The sequence below is a fragment of the Labeo rohita genome, chromosome 11, assembly GCF_022985175.1.
Source record: "Labeo rohita strain BAU-BD-2019 chromosome 11, IGBB_LRoh.1.0, whole genome shotgun sequence".
NCBI lineage: Eukaryota > Metazoa > Chordata > Actinopteri > Cypriniformes > Cyprinidae > Labeo > Labeo rohita.
This window is the reverse complement of record NC_066879.1, coordinates 22,070,409-22,087,554: the sequence shown is the minus strand read 5'-3', so window position 1 is coordinate 22,087,554 and position 17,146 is coordinate 22,070,409. Positions and strand designations below refer to the sequence as shown.

General features: G+C 35.1%; 1 protein-coding gene across 1 annotated transcript; it reads right to left on the bottom strand.

The window, feature by feature from the left end:
- Positions 1–108: 108 nt before the first annotated feature.
- pir (pirin) lies at positions 109–16,950 on the bottom strand. The gene is made up of 9 exons (XM_051122531.1): positions 16,802–16,950; positions 16,628–16,720; positions 11,960–12,040; positions 9,102–9,308; positions 5,824–5,908; positions 3,553–3,597; positions 2,816–2,898; positions 2,632–2,698; positions 109–910 (listed from the first exon to the last, which is right to left on the bottom strand). The coding sequence occupies exons 1-9, from the start codon at positions 16,892–16,894 to the stop codon at positions 792–794; spliced, it is 873 nt and encodes a 290-aa protein (XP_050978488.1). The 5' UTR covers positions 16,895–16,950; the 3' UTR covers positions 109–791.
- Between the last annotated feature and the right edge of the window lie 196 nt (positions 16,951–17,146).

Below are 17,146 nucleotides of genomic sequence, written 5' to 3'. Positions count from 1 at the left end.
AGATGAACGAAGGTCTTACTGGTTTGGATCGACATTGGGGTGAGTAATTAACGACAGAATTTTCATTTTGAACTATCCTTTTAATGTAAAGAAGACTTGACACAGATATTGGAAAAAGGAAATCATGTTGTGATCAGACACAATGTGAACAGTCAGAGCCTAATACGAAATAAAAATAGAAATAAATAGATTCACATAAAAGGTCATTAAAAGAAATACATAGATTTGAAGTAATACATTAGACTAAAAGTCCTTGTAACAATCAGAAATACATCAGAATAATTTGAGTAACATTTTCCATATAGTGGCCCCAAAAACATTTGTACCCTTAAGTCGTTTTAAAAAAATAAAATGCAACACAATACATCTTTTTTCATCAATTTGTCAGCGTATTATATAAAATGTCAGTGTATTATATAAAATTATCACACCAGCTTCTGCAAACAGATGTTTCGAGCTTTCCAGAACCAACTTTACTTTTCAAAGCTGTTTTGTAATTACTTTTAACAACTGATCCCAAGATTTTTTTAGTGGATGTATTAGCAGAGTAACCACAGGTGTAGTTCAGCACACAACTTTGAAAACAAAAAACAGAAAGTGTCCATAATTCATCATTTAAAACTTATTTTGTGAGATCTTACTGTCTCACTTTTAGAGTTTATACATTTCATAAATTTTTAGGTGTGATTTAAATATCCAAAGACCTCTTGCAGCTGCTGAATATTAAGTTAAAGGCACAAAAAACAAAGTAAGTACATATATTCCCACAGAGACGGATCGTTAGATAAACTTTAGAACTTTTGACCAATCTTTGATTGCCAAACTTTTGCCTTTTCAAATCCATTAGTGGCTGATCTGTAGTCTGAGATGGCTTTGTTAATCTCTTCTTGTGTGTTCATGACAAAAGGCCCTGAAACAAATACATAAATCCTCTAGTTTTAGAAAAATCTTAAAATTCTATAACATGGAAATACAGTATTTTTATAACATAACAAATTTAAATATATTTATATACAATGTTTAAATTAGCACTCTCAATGTTAATTTAGTGCCATTAATTATAAAGACTATAAAGCAATAAAAATATCAAAATTTAACACATCTGACACTACAGTGTAATGCCTTTGAATCTTTTTGGGGTCTTTTCTCAGCAAATATTGATATATGGGCCATTCTACAAAATTGGTTCAAAGTCAGAGTTGGGAACATCTTGAAAAAAATGTCTTTTTCCCCCAAAAAAAATTATGTATGTAAACTGGGTTGCATTTCTAGTAACTGTGCAGTTAATTCTCATATTGTATTTTCAGAAAGTTTTGGAATATTTGTCCTCTCCCCAAATTTGTCACTACAAAAACACAGTAATAATAATTGAATTAAAAGGGTTACATTAACCTATTAAGATTTTGCTTATATCTAGATACAACTGCTATTTTTTTTTTCCAGAGGTAAATCCATAGCAATTAAATTTTTAACAATATTTCAAGTGTAATTTATGAGATTTGTTGTATTTTGAATCCAATTTCTCTTCATAAAAGGCAAAAAGTTGTTCATACTGATTTCAAACTTATGGATTCATTAGTCTGAATATACATTGAACCAAAAACTCATTAAATCATAAAATCTGTAGTGACAATAATGTTTTGGTAGCGACCACATCACATTACAGAATTTTAACTCACATACTAAAACACTACTAAAACATACTAAAAAATTGCATAACTGTATTAAAATGTTTAGTACATTTTTATATTATTTCCCCCAAACATGAGGATTTTGTGTTCCCTTTTGTCACTATAATGACATGCTTCGGTCATGACTGTTTTGTTAGTGAGAATTTTAGATACTGGTTTAAAGATGCTAATCAGCACATGGTTTGCTAGCACACTTCTGAACAGTGGCATACATATAAAAACTAAATGTTATGGAATAACTCCCAAAAAAGTGTGCCTAATTTCAGAAAAAAAGTGTTCGGTATTGATGTTCCTTAAAGTTACACAAAGATTTTCAGACTTTTGAATACATTTACCTCAAAATGATCAGACCTATCTACTCACACCTTGTAGTTAAGAGAGAGAGGGACACAGGATTATTTCCTGATCATACATTTATGGATTTAGTTAAAATCAGTCTCGGCCAATAGACTAAAACATACAGTTTCTGTAGTGACATGAAAATTGTGTGACATTTGTGTGACATTTTTTTAAAGTTTCATTATTTACAAAGAAAATATAAAATAAATATTGTTAACTTCACTTTTTAAAAGAATCAAAGAGATACTTTTAAAAACAACAGTGGAAAAAAATACAAAAAATATTTAAATATCATTTCATAATTTGCAAGTTCCCAATAAATGATGTTTTTATATATATTAAGCTTACAAATATTTTAAATATTATTGTGGGTTTCAATAGATAAAAGACGGATCTTAATAAATAAATAAGATTTGGATACTTAAATGCTTTCTGTGATTTTAGGTTGTGGGACAGTGGTTTGCACCAATTCTGTAGAATGGCCCATATATGCAATACATTTTTATTAATGAATGGTCATATTATGTAATCATACCCCAAATTCATAAATGCTTGGTCAATAAAATGTAAAATATTACCTACCAATGGCATTATAACTTACCATGCTGAACCACAGGCTCATTAATAGGTTCTCCAGCAATTAACACAAAGTGAGACTCTTCAGCTGCCTGGAATAAAAATGAAAGGAATAAACAGACTGAATTTACAGTAAACCTCAGTTCATACAAAGACATTCAGAAAAGCTTCCTAGGAAGAGTAAAAAAAAACCCAACAACAACAACAACCTTGTTTTCCACTCTGACGCATTCACCGTCTTCCAAAACCACTGTGTGGTGTGGCTCGATTGTCTGCTGATCCTCATCTGGTCCTGAGGGAAATTTAAAATAGCTAAAATAAATGTCACAGTCCTATACAAATTATGTTATAGAACTAAATATACACGTAATCATTCGACATAACTAGACCCGTCTAACAACCCAAAGCTGATTCAAGGTTGTTGAAGACCAGATACCTCACAAACCAGATTAAATGAGGAAAAATGTCAGCAAGAGATATAATCTGTGGGGCAAAGATGGTCCCACATATTATCCCACCCACTTAGATAATTTCCCAGAAAGTCTCCTCGTCAACAGTTACACAACTTATACTAAATGTATTCCAGAAAACAATAGCAATACAAGATTCATTTGGAAACTCCTTTGAAGACACAGGTGGAGTATTTGCTATTAATGAATGTGTGTTTAATTTTCTTTCAACCTGGAAATCATCAAAAATCAACCTGATAAATCAACATATCAAACGCTGCTTTGGCAATCTCATTTCTCAATGTGAGAGTTTAGAGTTGCCATTGGCACAGGATCACAGGAATAGTCTAAATGTCTGTCAGATGTCCAAGAGAGAGAGAGAGGAAGTGAAAAATAATCATAAAGCACCTGCTCGAATTTCAAGGACAGAAAGCTGCTAGTGGATTTGCCTGCAGGAAGACAAAGTTTCTCTTTATACGGTGTTCATTTGAACTCACCGGTGCATAAAGAACCTGCGAGGGTGTAGATGAAAGCAGTCCAACCTGCAAAAGGAATACTGTAATTAAAACACTGGAAGTGTAATTATAAAATAATAATAACTGTAGGGTTAATACAGCTAAATTGGGGGACTTTTTGACATTGAGACAACTGTCAAATAGTGACTCATTTTACATGTTTTAATAGTGAGTTTTAATAGACCTCCTAAAGCGGAAGGTAATTGAGAATGAATGGGTAAAAGTCACGTAAGAGATATGATTGGATATGACTGCTTATGATTGACAGTGAGTGGCTCACGCAATAAATCCTGCCTCTTGTGTTCGTACACGTTCGCAAATCAGTCTGAATGAACAATATAATGGCGTTAATAGGAAGACTAACTTAAAAAACTAAATAAACAACTTACACACTTAGATATAACCATTTTGTTACGTCAAAAGACTTAAAATGGCCTGTGAAACATGATCTGTGGGAGTTTTTATTGAGTAATCAGATTGGTAAATTTTAAGTAAATCTCAATGTATGTAACCAGTAATTACTGAGCTTTAAATGGTCACTCCACCCCAAAATGAAAATTTTGTCATTAATCACTTACCCCCATGTCGTTCCATACCCGTAAAAGCTTTGTTCGTCTTCGGAACACAATTTAAGATATTTTGGATGAAAACTGGGAGGATTTTGACTGTCCCATTGACTGCCAGGTAAATACCACTGTTAAGTCCCAGAAAAGTATAAAAGACATTGTCAAAATAGTCCATCTGCCATCAGTGGTTCAACCATAATTTTACGAAGCTACAAGAATACTTTTTGTATGCAAAGAAAAAAAAATAACGACTTCATTCAACAATTCGTCTCCTCCGCATCACCATAGCGCCATTTTTGATAGTATCCCCTGTACGCAAATAGCGTACACTGTTCTCTGTCAGCTGCGTTACATGGATACGCTGTATTCATTCCCACATGATGCAGCTGACAGAGAACAGTGTACGATGTTTGCGTACAGGGGATGTTATCCAAAATGGCACTGCGGTGATGCAAATGAGATGAATTGTTGAATAAAGTCGTTATTTTTCTTTTCTTTGCATATAAAAAGTATTATCGTCACTTCATAAAATTCAGATTGAACCACTGATAGCAGATGGACTATTTTGATGATGTCTTTCATACTTTTCTGGGTCTTAACAGTGGTATTTACCTGGCAGTCAATGGGACAGTCAAAATCCTCCTAGTTTTCATCCAAAATATCTTAAATTCTGTTCTGAAGATGAACAAAGCATTGACAGGTTTGGAACAACATGGGGCAAAGTGATTAATGACTTTAAGTGATTAAATTTTCGTTTTGAGGTGGAGTAACCCTTTAAAGGGGTCATCGGATGCCCATTTTCCACAAGTTGATATGATTCTTTAGGGTCTTAATGAAAAGTCTATAATATACTTTGGTTAAAAATTCTCAATGGTTGTGTAAAACAACACCCTTTTTCACCTTGTCAAAATCAGCTCTGCAAAAATCAACCCATTCTGATGGATCGTTCCTTTAAATGCAAATGAGCTCTGCTTGCCCCGCCCCTCTCTTCTCTCTGCTGCTCTAAGAGATTGTTTACTTTAGCCGCATTTAATACATACGTTCACAAATATAATACTTTTTTTTTTCCCAACAGTGTAAGCAATGATTTTTTAACCAAGAAAAATGTGACTGGGACATGAATTTGAATTTGATTTAAAAAAAAAAAAAAAAAGGAAAAATTTCCTCATTTTAGAACATCACCGCACACCACTGACTTGACTGCATTTGACTCAACCGCATCCTCTCCAATTAGAGGTCAGTTTCAGATATTGATGTACAAAAAGCTCGATACTCATGCCAAAAGGCTATGTTATGTCTTTAAGGGCACTTTAAGGGTGAGTCAAACTGTACTATTTATACAAGCACACTTAATGGGCACTGAACCTTTTTTGTTAATACCTGACATCCTGCCTTGGTAACCCTTCAAGATGAGCTGTAGTGACTCAAAGGATGAACTAAGACTTCATTCATATTCAAGTTCAAATTATACAGTACTGTCTTCTCCAAGAAATTTGTGTGAGGTATGATGTTTCACAGTCACACGTTTTATGAGGAAAATAAGGCTCACTCAAAATTTGTTTGCCTTAACGACGGAAAGTGCCATGTAAACCATGCTTACAATGTCTTGGGATTTATTGGAAAACTTTACCTAACATGGAAGAAATACATCTGATAATCAGGAGGACATTTGATAATCATTGTTTACCTTTAGGAACAGGCTGCACATGCTTTGCACCTTCCTTCAGGACAAAGTCGAGGTACATGGTTGGAGTTCTCGTGTAAATCTTAGACTGACAACAGGAAAGGCATGTAAATACCACAACATAATTACGGTTTACAGCAGAAGACTACTGTGACAACAACATTTTATGCTCTTTATTCATAACATATCCAATTTACCAAATTTCGTTATTGCTACAAGACAAAAGCAAGAGAAATTGTTCAATATTGTTTAAATTATGAGCTCAAACAGATGTAAAAACAGTGTGTGTGAGTTCCAGTGCATATCTGGTTCCAGTAAGCCCAAGTATTTGGCTGACCCACATTTAACTTCAACGCTGCATCCACCCCTCTGCCCTAGAGAAACCCTCTATAACCACATTTTATATTTAAAACATTTTACAAAAACCACTTCCAATAAAGCCTGCGCCGAATTTCCTGCCGTTGTCTGAGAGAGGGGGCAGAGGATGCCCTTGCAGCAGCAATTAGCATGATGGATTCTGGTATCAGATTGTAAATCAGACGTTCTGATTGGTTGGAGCACTTACAAAGAAGTCAGGCGTTTGGATCAAACATTCAGTTATAGCTGCTCAGTGTGACTCTAGGATCTTGTATTTTGTGTTTTGTATTTCTCGTAAACCATAGACAGGAAAGAGACAGTCAGTAAGCGTGGGTAACAGTTGTAATGTGCTGATAAATGGATGCACAAATGAACACTTTTGCGAAATTACAGATGATAAACAGATTCAAGGGTCAGGCAAATGGAGGCGTCTTGACTACTTTTTTTTTCACTCAGTGGTTTGGTTCAGAGAGTTTAAAATAATTATAAAGAGCATGGTTTATCACCTGATAAACATGCAAGCCTTTTGGCTGGTAAAATCACATCCATACTTTGTATTAATGCTTCAGCATATCAGAAAACTACTAAAAAACCACCTTCTAAAAAATATTCAAAGGAAAAGTCCACTTCAGAACAACAATTTACAAATAATTTACTCACCCCCTTGTCATCCACAATGTGAAAAACATTTCAGCATTTTTCCACATATAATGTACTGATATGGTGCCCCAATTTTGAACTTTCAAATATGCAGTTTAAATGCGGCTTCAAACGATCCCAAATGCTGTTGTAAACAATCCCAGCTGAGGAAAAATGGTCTTATCTAGCAAAACGATTGGTTATTTACATTAAAAAAAAATACAATTTAAATACTTTTATTCTCAAATGCTCGTCTTGCATTGCAGTCCTTGAACTCTGTGTATTCTGGCTCAAGACATTTAGGGTATGTTGAAAAACTCTGACCGTATTTTCTCCCTCAATATCAAAAATCATTCCAAAATCATCCTACATCGCTGCAGAAGTACCGACCCAGTCTTTGCAAAGTGTACATGCAAAAAAGATCAAACACCCTTAACCAAAAAGGTAAAACAGCGATATAGGACGATTTTGAAGTTGTGGGGGATTATGAGATGGGAGTTTTTCGACATACCCTAACTGTCATGAACCAGAACAAAAACAGTCCAGGCAGAGTAAGACAAGACGAGCGTTTGGCATTAAAAAGTATATAAATTGTATTATTTTTATTACAATAACCGATCGTTACGCTAGATAAGACCCTTCTTTCTTGGCTGGGATCATTTACAACCGCATTTGGGATTGTTTGAAGCCGCATTTAAACTACATTTTGGAAGTTCAAAATCTGAACACCATACCAGTCTATTATATGGGGAAAAATGCTGAAATGTTTTCCTTAAAAAACATAATATGACTAAAGAAAATTATTTGTAAATTGTTGTTCTGGAAGTGGAGATCTCCTTTAATCATATTAGCATGTTTATTGAGAATCAATGAGAGAAACTATGGGGAAAATAAGAAGAAGCTGGACTGAGACACAAATGAGTACCTTTTCTCTATGTGAAGCACTCGTGCTAACTATGTTAGGCTAGAAACAACCTTACTACAAGGCTCCCACACTTAACCAATGAATTTCCATGACTTTTCCAGTTGTTTATAATTATTGCATACGTATTTTTAAAGACCATTCAAATTCAGATATATCTGCTTATAAATAATTCAGATCAAGCAATGAATTATTTTTAAAAAATGATTAAATGAACTGTTTACTTACAAATCTTTTTTTTTTTTTTTTTTTTTCTACATTTGCACAACTGATTTTCTGATTTATTTCTATGATTTTTTTATATTAAACTAATGGTCAAAAGTTTACATTTTTAAATGTTTTTGAAAGAAGTCACTTACGGTCATCAAGCCTGCTTTATTAAATTACAGTATAAACAGTTATATTGTGAAATATTATTACAATTTAAAAGGACTGTTTTATTAATAATAACTGATAATAACTGAACACCAAATCAGCATATTAGAATGATTTCTGAAGGATCAAACTAAAGACTGGAGTAATGATGCTGAAAATTAATTTTTGCTATCATAGGAATCAATTACAATATATCAAAATAGAAGAATATATTATAAGATATATTAAAATATATATTATTATTAGAAAACCGTTATTTTAAATTGTAATAATATTTTACAATATTACTGTTTACTTTGATCAAATAATTGAAAAAAAATTATATGTCTCAGTGTTAAGTAGTCAAAAAAAAACTAATTGATTGCACATTTTTTTCTGAAATTAATCATGATTAATCCCACCTAGCAATAAAGTTTTTAAATATACTTTTATATATAATTTCACAATCTTCTAATTCATGTAGAAACAACATAAAGACAGTATATTGTTAATATTTGTTAAATATTAACAATACTACAGATGTCTCCACGAATTTTTTCTTTTTCCTAATATTTAACTATTCACTGTAGCCATTCAACATTACAGTATAACTGAGAGCTAGCAATTTTAACATTTATTAGACTTCAAAAAAATAGCAAATGAACTTAAAACAATAACATAAACCCATTATTTACCCGTGCCCCTCAACAAGTAGAAAATATACAGAAATTGAATTGAAATTGAAGTGTTTGAAAGTTATTTTTCTTTTTTCTTTTGTTCTTTTGATTCTTTTTTCTGTTGTTCTTGGATTATTAGACATCACAGCAGCTGGGTTATTAAAAATATTTGGCTGCTATCACTTTAAGAGCTGCTGCTGCTGATCTTCAGATCTGAAACGCATATATAATATTCCCTGAGATTCCCCTGTTTTCCATGAAAATGAGAACCATGTTATTAAAACAAAATACAAAACTGCTCTCAGATCAGTATCTTGTGCTATAACACCCACCTTTACTCCAAGGGCTTCCCCTGAGATGACAGTAACAGTGACTCCATCTTTGCTGGGTTTGGGAATCTCTTTGCTCTTCAGCTCCTGATACCGAGGCTCCACCATCTTATCTGCACTTTTCAGGTTCACCCAAAGCTGAAGGCCATGAATGCGTCCGTCCGACACAGGCATCTCAGCATGAATTACCCCACGACCTGCCGTCATCCACTAACACGACAGAAAACAAAGCGAGAGTGAGAACAAACACTAATGTTTATTCTATTCTATTCTTTAATGGTAGACCTATCTGGTAGTAATTGCCAATAAACAGACTAACCGCTCGGTTCAGGGGCTTATTGTCATCTTGAGACATCTTTATGAGCTTTTATTTCGGCGTAAAAATGAACCACTCCAGTTTTACAACAACAGCTTAATATGCCTAATGGAGCACTTTTCTTTCGCCTCTTCCTTTCACGCTCTCTCTTAGTGGAAATTTCCACTCGTTCTGAGGTTTAGCAGCCCCTCTCAGGGAGCCATTGTGCACTAGATGGTTTGAGTTATGGAGTGAAACAGTCAGCAGCTTTTTCCTTCTGTGCGCTTCTGGTATTATCAGGGAGTCCCTGAGTGTTTGATGGTGAGGCTGTAGCCCCAGTAGCTGGAGGTTAGGTGCGAGCTGTAGTTAAAGTAGTGAGGCCTACAGACATATTAAAGGCCCATTAAAACATTCCCTTACTGACCCGGGAGAAATTGAGACAGCTTTACGACACAGGAAAACACAGGAAGTGCCCTACGGGTGTAAAAGCTCTTGGTCCGTTTGATGAGTGAGTGCGTGCGTGGATACAGCATTCTATTAAACGTGAATACATTTTGTTATAGCTTTATTTAAAAATAATTTTAATTTACAAACCATTTTTTGCAGTCTGCATACAAAAGAAATGAAATGGTGGCTCTCATTATGTATGATAGACTTAAGTAAGTGTATTTCTGTTACTTTTAAACAAAAGGTCTTTTTAAAATAATATCTGACCCTTAGTTTCTAACGTAAAATTTCGCACAGAAGTTACTTTCAAATCAAGCAGCTTTCTATTAGAATTCACACCGCAAATTAATGTGACCAGCTTCAACCCGTTGCACAGTCTACAAGGGAAAATATTTTGTCTTCACATTAAAAATGACTGCACTTTATGTAATGTTTCATCTTTTCGAGAGACGTTAAGCAGGTCAAGCCACATTTATTTACAAACCGCTTTATACACCCTGGTGAAAAAAACAGCATATGCTGATATGTTTTGATGCTGGGATGCTAGTTTAAGATGGTCTTTTGCTGGTTTAAGCTGGTCCTTAGCTGGTTTATGCTGGTCCTTGACCAGCAACATGACCAGCATAAACCAATTAAGGACCAGCAAAAACCAGCAAAGGACCAGCTTAAACCAGCATCAACATACCTAACCAGCATCCCAGCATCAAAACATACCTACCAGCATATGCTGGTTTTTCACCAGAGCAGTACAGATTGTTTTAAATAATAGTATGGTAATAGATAAACGTGTCATTATGCAGATCAAGTCAGTTCAGCGCTGATTCAGTTTAATAGTCCAAAGTTCGTCAAATTCTAAAGCAAACTTATGTAAGCTATGCGCCAGAAAAAGCGCGCTGTTATCGTCTTTGAACTTCCGTTTTTGCTGTCTCTAACATTACTGCTGAAGAGTAATTAGCTGGTGAAGTGGATTTACATACTGTAGAGTTAACTAAAGTTATCATGAGCACTGAAATCTTCGAGGCAGATGTCATAAATGTCAAGTAAACCGGGAACATTTTTAAAACGAGCGGTTCAAACATAATTTTTTCCAGTGTGTCACGTTCACACTGGAAATACAAACGGAAGACAAAACAAGGAGCGCAGCCCCGGGTCTACATAAGGTCTACATATGCAGCTCTACAGAAGGCAACAGTGCTGTAATTTGGCATAAGTCAGTTCATTGTTGATTCAATTCAGTTCAATAAACAATGTCAATGTTGCAGAGCTAATGATTTACGAAATTAATTAGATTCAGCTCTATCCACCTTATTTTCATGTAGTGGGCGAGGCTATTTGTTATCCTGGACCACCAAGCCAGTCAGGTCAGATTTTTAAAATTGATTAATATCTGAAAGCTGAATAAATAAGCTTTCCATTGATGTATAGTATGTTAGGATGGTACAATATTTGGTCAAGATACAACTATTTGAAAATCTGTAATCTGAGGGTGCAAGAAAAATCAAAATACTGAAAAATTGCTTTTAAAGTTGTCCAAATAAAGCTTTTAGCAATGCATATTACTAATCAAAAATTAAATTTGGATATGTTTATGGTAGAAAATGTACCAAATATATTCATGGAACATGATCTTTACTTAATATCCTTAATATTTTTGACATAAAAAGAAAATTGATTATTTTGAGCCATACAATGTATTGTTGGCTACTGCGACAAATACTTTATACCCGTGCTACCTATGACTGGTTTTGTGGTCCATGGTCACATTTGTACATTTTACTGCTCTGGCTTCCAGTCTCATCCGAGTCCAGCTATTTTTAGCTGAATAAAACAGCTCATTTTGCAGCTTGATATTGCAAATTGGTGTCTTACCATATTATTTTAATGTATTATCCTTATTATGAACACACTGGTTTGTAGTGCAAACAGTTTTACTGTTTACTGCACGTTGTTATTTTTCTCATTATTTCCCTGTAGAAAAGGTGGATAGCAGTTCTATAGAAAACAATTGTCATTATCTAGCTCCATTTAGTTAAAGTTTTGTTCTTATCCAATAGTGTCAAGTGAAACTGATAATATTACTGAATATTAAGGGTCTTTTGTGTTATACAAGGTGTTCTACCTGAAGATCTCCAGGTTCCAACTTCCCGCTGTGACCACAGGAGTCTTCATGGGCTGTTATTCCACTCAACAAGTATGTTACCTATGCAAAAAGTGAAAAAATAATTAAACACATACAGTATAATGAATGAAAAGTCCCACATGTGAATCCTTTTGAAACAGGGATGAGTAGTTTTCTGGTTAAAATTCAAGAAGTTTCTTGGGGAAATAGACAGTATGGTAAAGCCATCCACCTGACGTTCATTTAGAGGAAAATAAACATGTCAAAAATCATACAGATGAAAGGCGAAGCATATTTCAAGGACTGCATTTGCCGAGTAAACACAAAACGTTTATGTTCGAGGGAGTTTGGTAAAGCCCTGATGGACTATAAAACAAAATGCCAAAAGCAGATACATCCTAGGCTGTGAGATGGAAAATTAAAGTTGTTAGTGAGTGACGATCTAATGAACATTTGATCGGTAAATAATTCTGACACAAATATGAATACACATATTTCATTTGTCTAGTGAAGGGCTTTTATGTATCATAAAAAACACAGCTCTTCCAGACCAAGACAGATCAAAATTTGCATATATTAAATAAACATGTTTCCAATTAACAAAATCCGCCTGCAGCGGTTTCCTATTTGTCCATTGCAAAAGCAAAAATAAATCTAAATGGTCAGCTGAGGTGGTCCGACACACTGCGTGGAGAGATTGCAAATCATCTCCCACACAGACAATCCTGCACTCAACAGGATATGGGAGGTGCTAAGAGGTCAACATCTCACTTCTTTGAGGCTTACTTGACCTGTGGCCACAGGCAGCCTGTGATCTCTACGCACAGCTGTGATCTGAATGTCACGTGTCTGTTCGCTAGAAAACACACCTGCACGTCTCAGGCAACATAGAGGTCTGATTTGGCTAATAATGCTCGTAATGTGAAGAACTAAACCTCTAGAATTTACAAAGAGAGCCTGAACTTGACGAGCAGACTGGATGTTTATTCCTCATGGCCTTGTTTTAATTTGCATCTATCCTGACTGAAGTTTACTGTATAATGTTTGTCTGTTATATACTGTATGCCTGCAGAACAAATTACCATTTTGGAAGGAATAAATATTTGTGCTCTCATAATGAGTCACTTTCCAGCAAATCTCAGAATACAAATATTAAAAGAAATCCATTCAGAAGAAAGGTGACACACTGTCAGACTCACTCTCTATAGTGAATGAGATGAGAGTATATCTCTGCAGAACATCAAACTGTTTAAGGAAACAAGTCTAAATGATTTCCACAGCCACACAGAACCACTTTAGAAGCAGTTTATGCCAGACATGCTGCCAAACTGTGAGTAAACAAATGAGTACATCAGATGTTGTAAATAAATAACTCAGAGGCTAAGTGAGTTGGTCAGCTTTTCTTTAGTCAAGTTTCAGAAAATACCCGAAGGTCCAGTTCTGGCCAAAACACTGTCATTTAGAAGGAAGCGTTTTTAATGACCATACATCCTCTCACACTGAGTGACCCGTATTTGAGTAGTTTGACTGCCAAAAATGATGGGAGCGGTTTACTGGACAATTTTTATATTCTTGCCTGCTTTGTTAAATTAGTCTTTTTTCTGTTTGAACATGACATATGGAAGGACTCTATAAAACGAAAACAGAAACTGAGAAAGAAACCAAACAGGCTTCAGTTACATCACAGCAACGAACCAGGATTTGCTACACTGTAGTTGGTTGCATTTGGTAATTGGGGAGGGACATTATCATTCTGATTGGACAAAAACGTTTGTACTGCAGGATGAGTCATCAATATTTTTTGCAGAAAACAAAGTCGTTGCATTTTAAAGTAGTGCTGTCAAAATGAATGCAGGCGATTAACAACGGTAAAATATTTAACGCAGAGGTGACTGTTGCTTCCGTCTCTTTTTTTCTTGACAGGAAGTGTGTTTATTTAGTCGCAGAATGTCTTTACGACCACATCAAATGGGAGACTTTTCAGACGCCCACTCCAACTGCACTTTAGCGCTAGGCGCTAATCAAACCAGCGAGGGAAAGATACAGGTGACGAGGCAGCTTCAGTAGAACAACAGTGAACTGCAGCCAGATGAGATGTTATCGGCCATTTGTGAGTAATTATGAATTTACCTGAATATTAAAGTGCAAATGAAACTACGAGCACGTGTATCACATCCGCGTCATGTGGTCTTAAAGTAATAGCAGCCAAATAACCTATATCCCAGCTACTGTGATGTCTATTAAAGGAGAAGTCCACTTCCAGAACAACAATTCACAAATAATTTACTCCCCCCCTTGTCATCCAAGATGTTCATGTCTTTCTGTCTTCAGTCGTATAGAAATTATAGTTTTGGAGGAAAACATTTCAGGATTTTCCTTCATATAATGGACTTCAATTGTGCCCCCTGATTTTGAACTTCCAAAATGTAGTTTAAATGCAGCTTCAAAGAGCTCTAAATGATCCCAGCCAAGGAAGAAGGGTCTTATCTAGTGAAACGATCTGTCTGTTTTTTTGTTTTTTTTTGAAAAATAAAAATCTGTATACTTTTTAAGCACAAAAACTCGTGTAGCACAGGTTCTGGCATGCGCGTTCACGACGTTCTAATCGACGTACTCAATCGTGTCCAAAAGCCATGTAGGCGGATCTACAGACACAGTGTTTACAAAGCGAATGCGCAAAAAGATACAACATGTCGGACGATTCTGAAGTTGTAGGAGAAAGTAAGATGGAGTTTTTCGCCATACTTTACTTTTTTTAGCCGGAGTACACAGACGATGAACTTAGACATGATTCGTAGTAGTGATGGGAAGTTCGGATCATTTTACCGACTTGGATCTTTGAGGTTTTTTTGAGTCATTTAGTTAATTTTAGCAAAATCAGCATCACGTGACAGCCCCATAAGATAAACGAACGACTCGAAAAACCCAAAGACTCGAAACAGGTGAACTTAATAAGATGTTGCGCATTCGCGACTGAAAGAATTACTCCCCCGAGATGACTCGTTCTTCGCGAGTCACATTAAAGATTCGTTCAAAATGAACGAATTGTTCAAGAACGACCTGTGGACGCACATCTGAGAGCCTGTGCTACACGAGCTTTTGTGCTTAAAAAGTATACAAATTTTTATTTTTCGGAAAAAAAGACCGATGGTTTCGCTAGATATGACCCTTCTTCCGCGGCTCAGATCATTTAAAGCCCTTTGAAGCGGCATTTAAACTACAAATTCAAAATTGGGGGCACAGTTTAAGTCCATTATATGAAGAACAATCCTGAAATGTTTTCCTCAAAAGACATAATTTATTTATGACTGAAGACAGAAAGACATGAACATCTTGGATGACAAGAGGGTGAGTAAATTATTTGTAAATTGTTGTTTTGGAAGTGGACTTCTCCTTTAATCAAAGAACAAAAGATAAAAAAAAAGGAAATCAAAAACTTTTGTAGCTTTAAGGATTCATTTATATTTATTTAGGCATTTATTGTTTGATAACGTTATTTAATTTCTGTATATTTCCTACTTACTAAAGTGCACCTAGGTAAATATTAGGTTTATGTGAAGATTATTTTAAGTTTACATAAATTAGTTGTTTTTTGTTTCTAATAAATGTCCTAATAAATGTTAAAATTGTTAGCTTTCAATTATTCTATAATGTTGAATGGGCATAGTCAATGGTTAAATATTAAAAATAATTATAATAATAAAACATCCAAGAGACACCAGTAGTATTGGTATCGGTGATCACCTTCAGTCATGAAAAATATTTAACGATTATTAAAAATATACTGTCTTTGTTGTTTCTACGTTCATTTGAAGATTGAATGTGAAATTATGGAGGGGATTAATCGTGATTAATTTCAGAAAAAAATGTGCGATTCATTAATTAATTAACAGCACTATTTTAAAGGTGTATATGTGGTAAAACTGTAATTTTATCATTGTTTTGGGAGTACATTAACATATAGACGATCTGAAAGCGAATATAAACAAGCCAGTTTGAGTGACTCTGCTAAAACGTTAAGTACCTATGAGCCATCTAGTGGTCAAATCGCACATTTTTTCTGAAATTCAATCCGCGTTCTCCTGTTTTAACTCTTTTCATAGTGTATTTTAATTTAATGATAGTTAACGACTCTCAGTGTGATTATTTAGTTGGAAAATGTAAAAATTATTCGGACGGCTGCTAAAGCGTCATTCAAAATCACGGTCTTGTCACGTTGTACCTGTTACTTTTCTCAGCGATGTTTTGGGTGGACTAATCACAGCCGTTTGTTGTTACAGGATATAAGAGTTCTATCTAGCTGTTCTACAGAAAGCAGATTTCCGTTAGTTTGTCAGGAATTATTTAAGTATGTAACAGAATCAAACAAATACACATTTAAGTGTACTAAAGACCAAAATAAAAGTGCTGTCATTTGAAGCAATCTGATGACGGGGTTTGTCTTTTTGAGCCGCGATCCGCCCCCTAGTGGAAGACATCGTGCTGTCCTGATCAAAAGCAACAGGAAGTAGAAGGCAAGCAACTTTACCACACCATTCTCTTTAATTCTTTTCATCAGATTGCGGGGAATCGTGGATTTAACAAGAAGTGTCACCCTTACAGTAACAGTGGTGATTCATACTTTGAAAGAACATTGCTCTTGACTAATACAAAAAAAATAGCATTTACCGTCTCAAATCCACGGTGAGGATGATCAGGAAAACCCGCTGGTTTGGAGACACAGAATTCATCCAGCATCAAGAAAGGGTCGAGATTCTTTAGCTAAAATAAAACATTGCAAATTTATGCGTTGCATCAATGTGCATTTGAAAAAAAAAGGATAAAACAGAAATGAAAACTAACTTCTTTCCGTCCAATGCTCCGGCGAACTCGAGCCCCGACGCCTTCAGACTGTTCCACACTCAAAACGACCTTAGCAACTCTTCTGATCATCATAAACACCTTGATATCTCCTTATGATCGCAATATTGTGCTTCAGATTTCAGTTTGTGAGCTCCCAAATGTACCGGAAGTCAAAAACGAAACAAGATGCACATTTATTTAGACACAATTCGTCACTGCAGTGTTATTTGTTCTTATGGTAAACCTGCATCCTATGACAGGTGTGTGTTTTATATGTTGACGTTTTAGGTATGCCAGTGCTTCCTACACAGATCACATTCCCCACATTCAGATTATTTAAAGGCG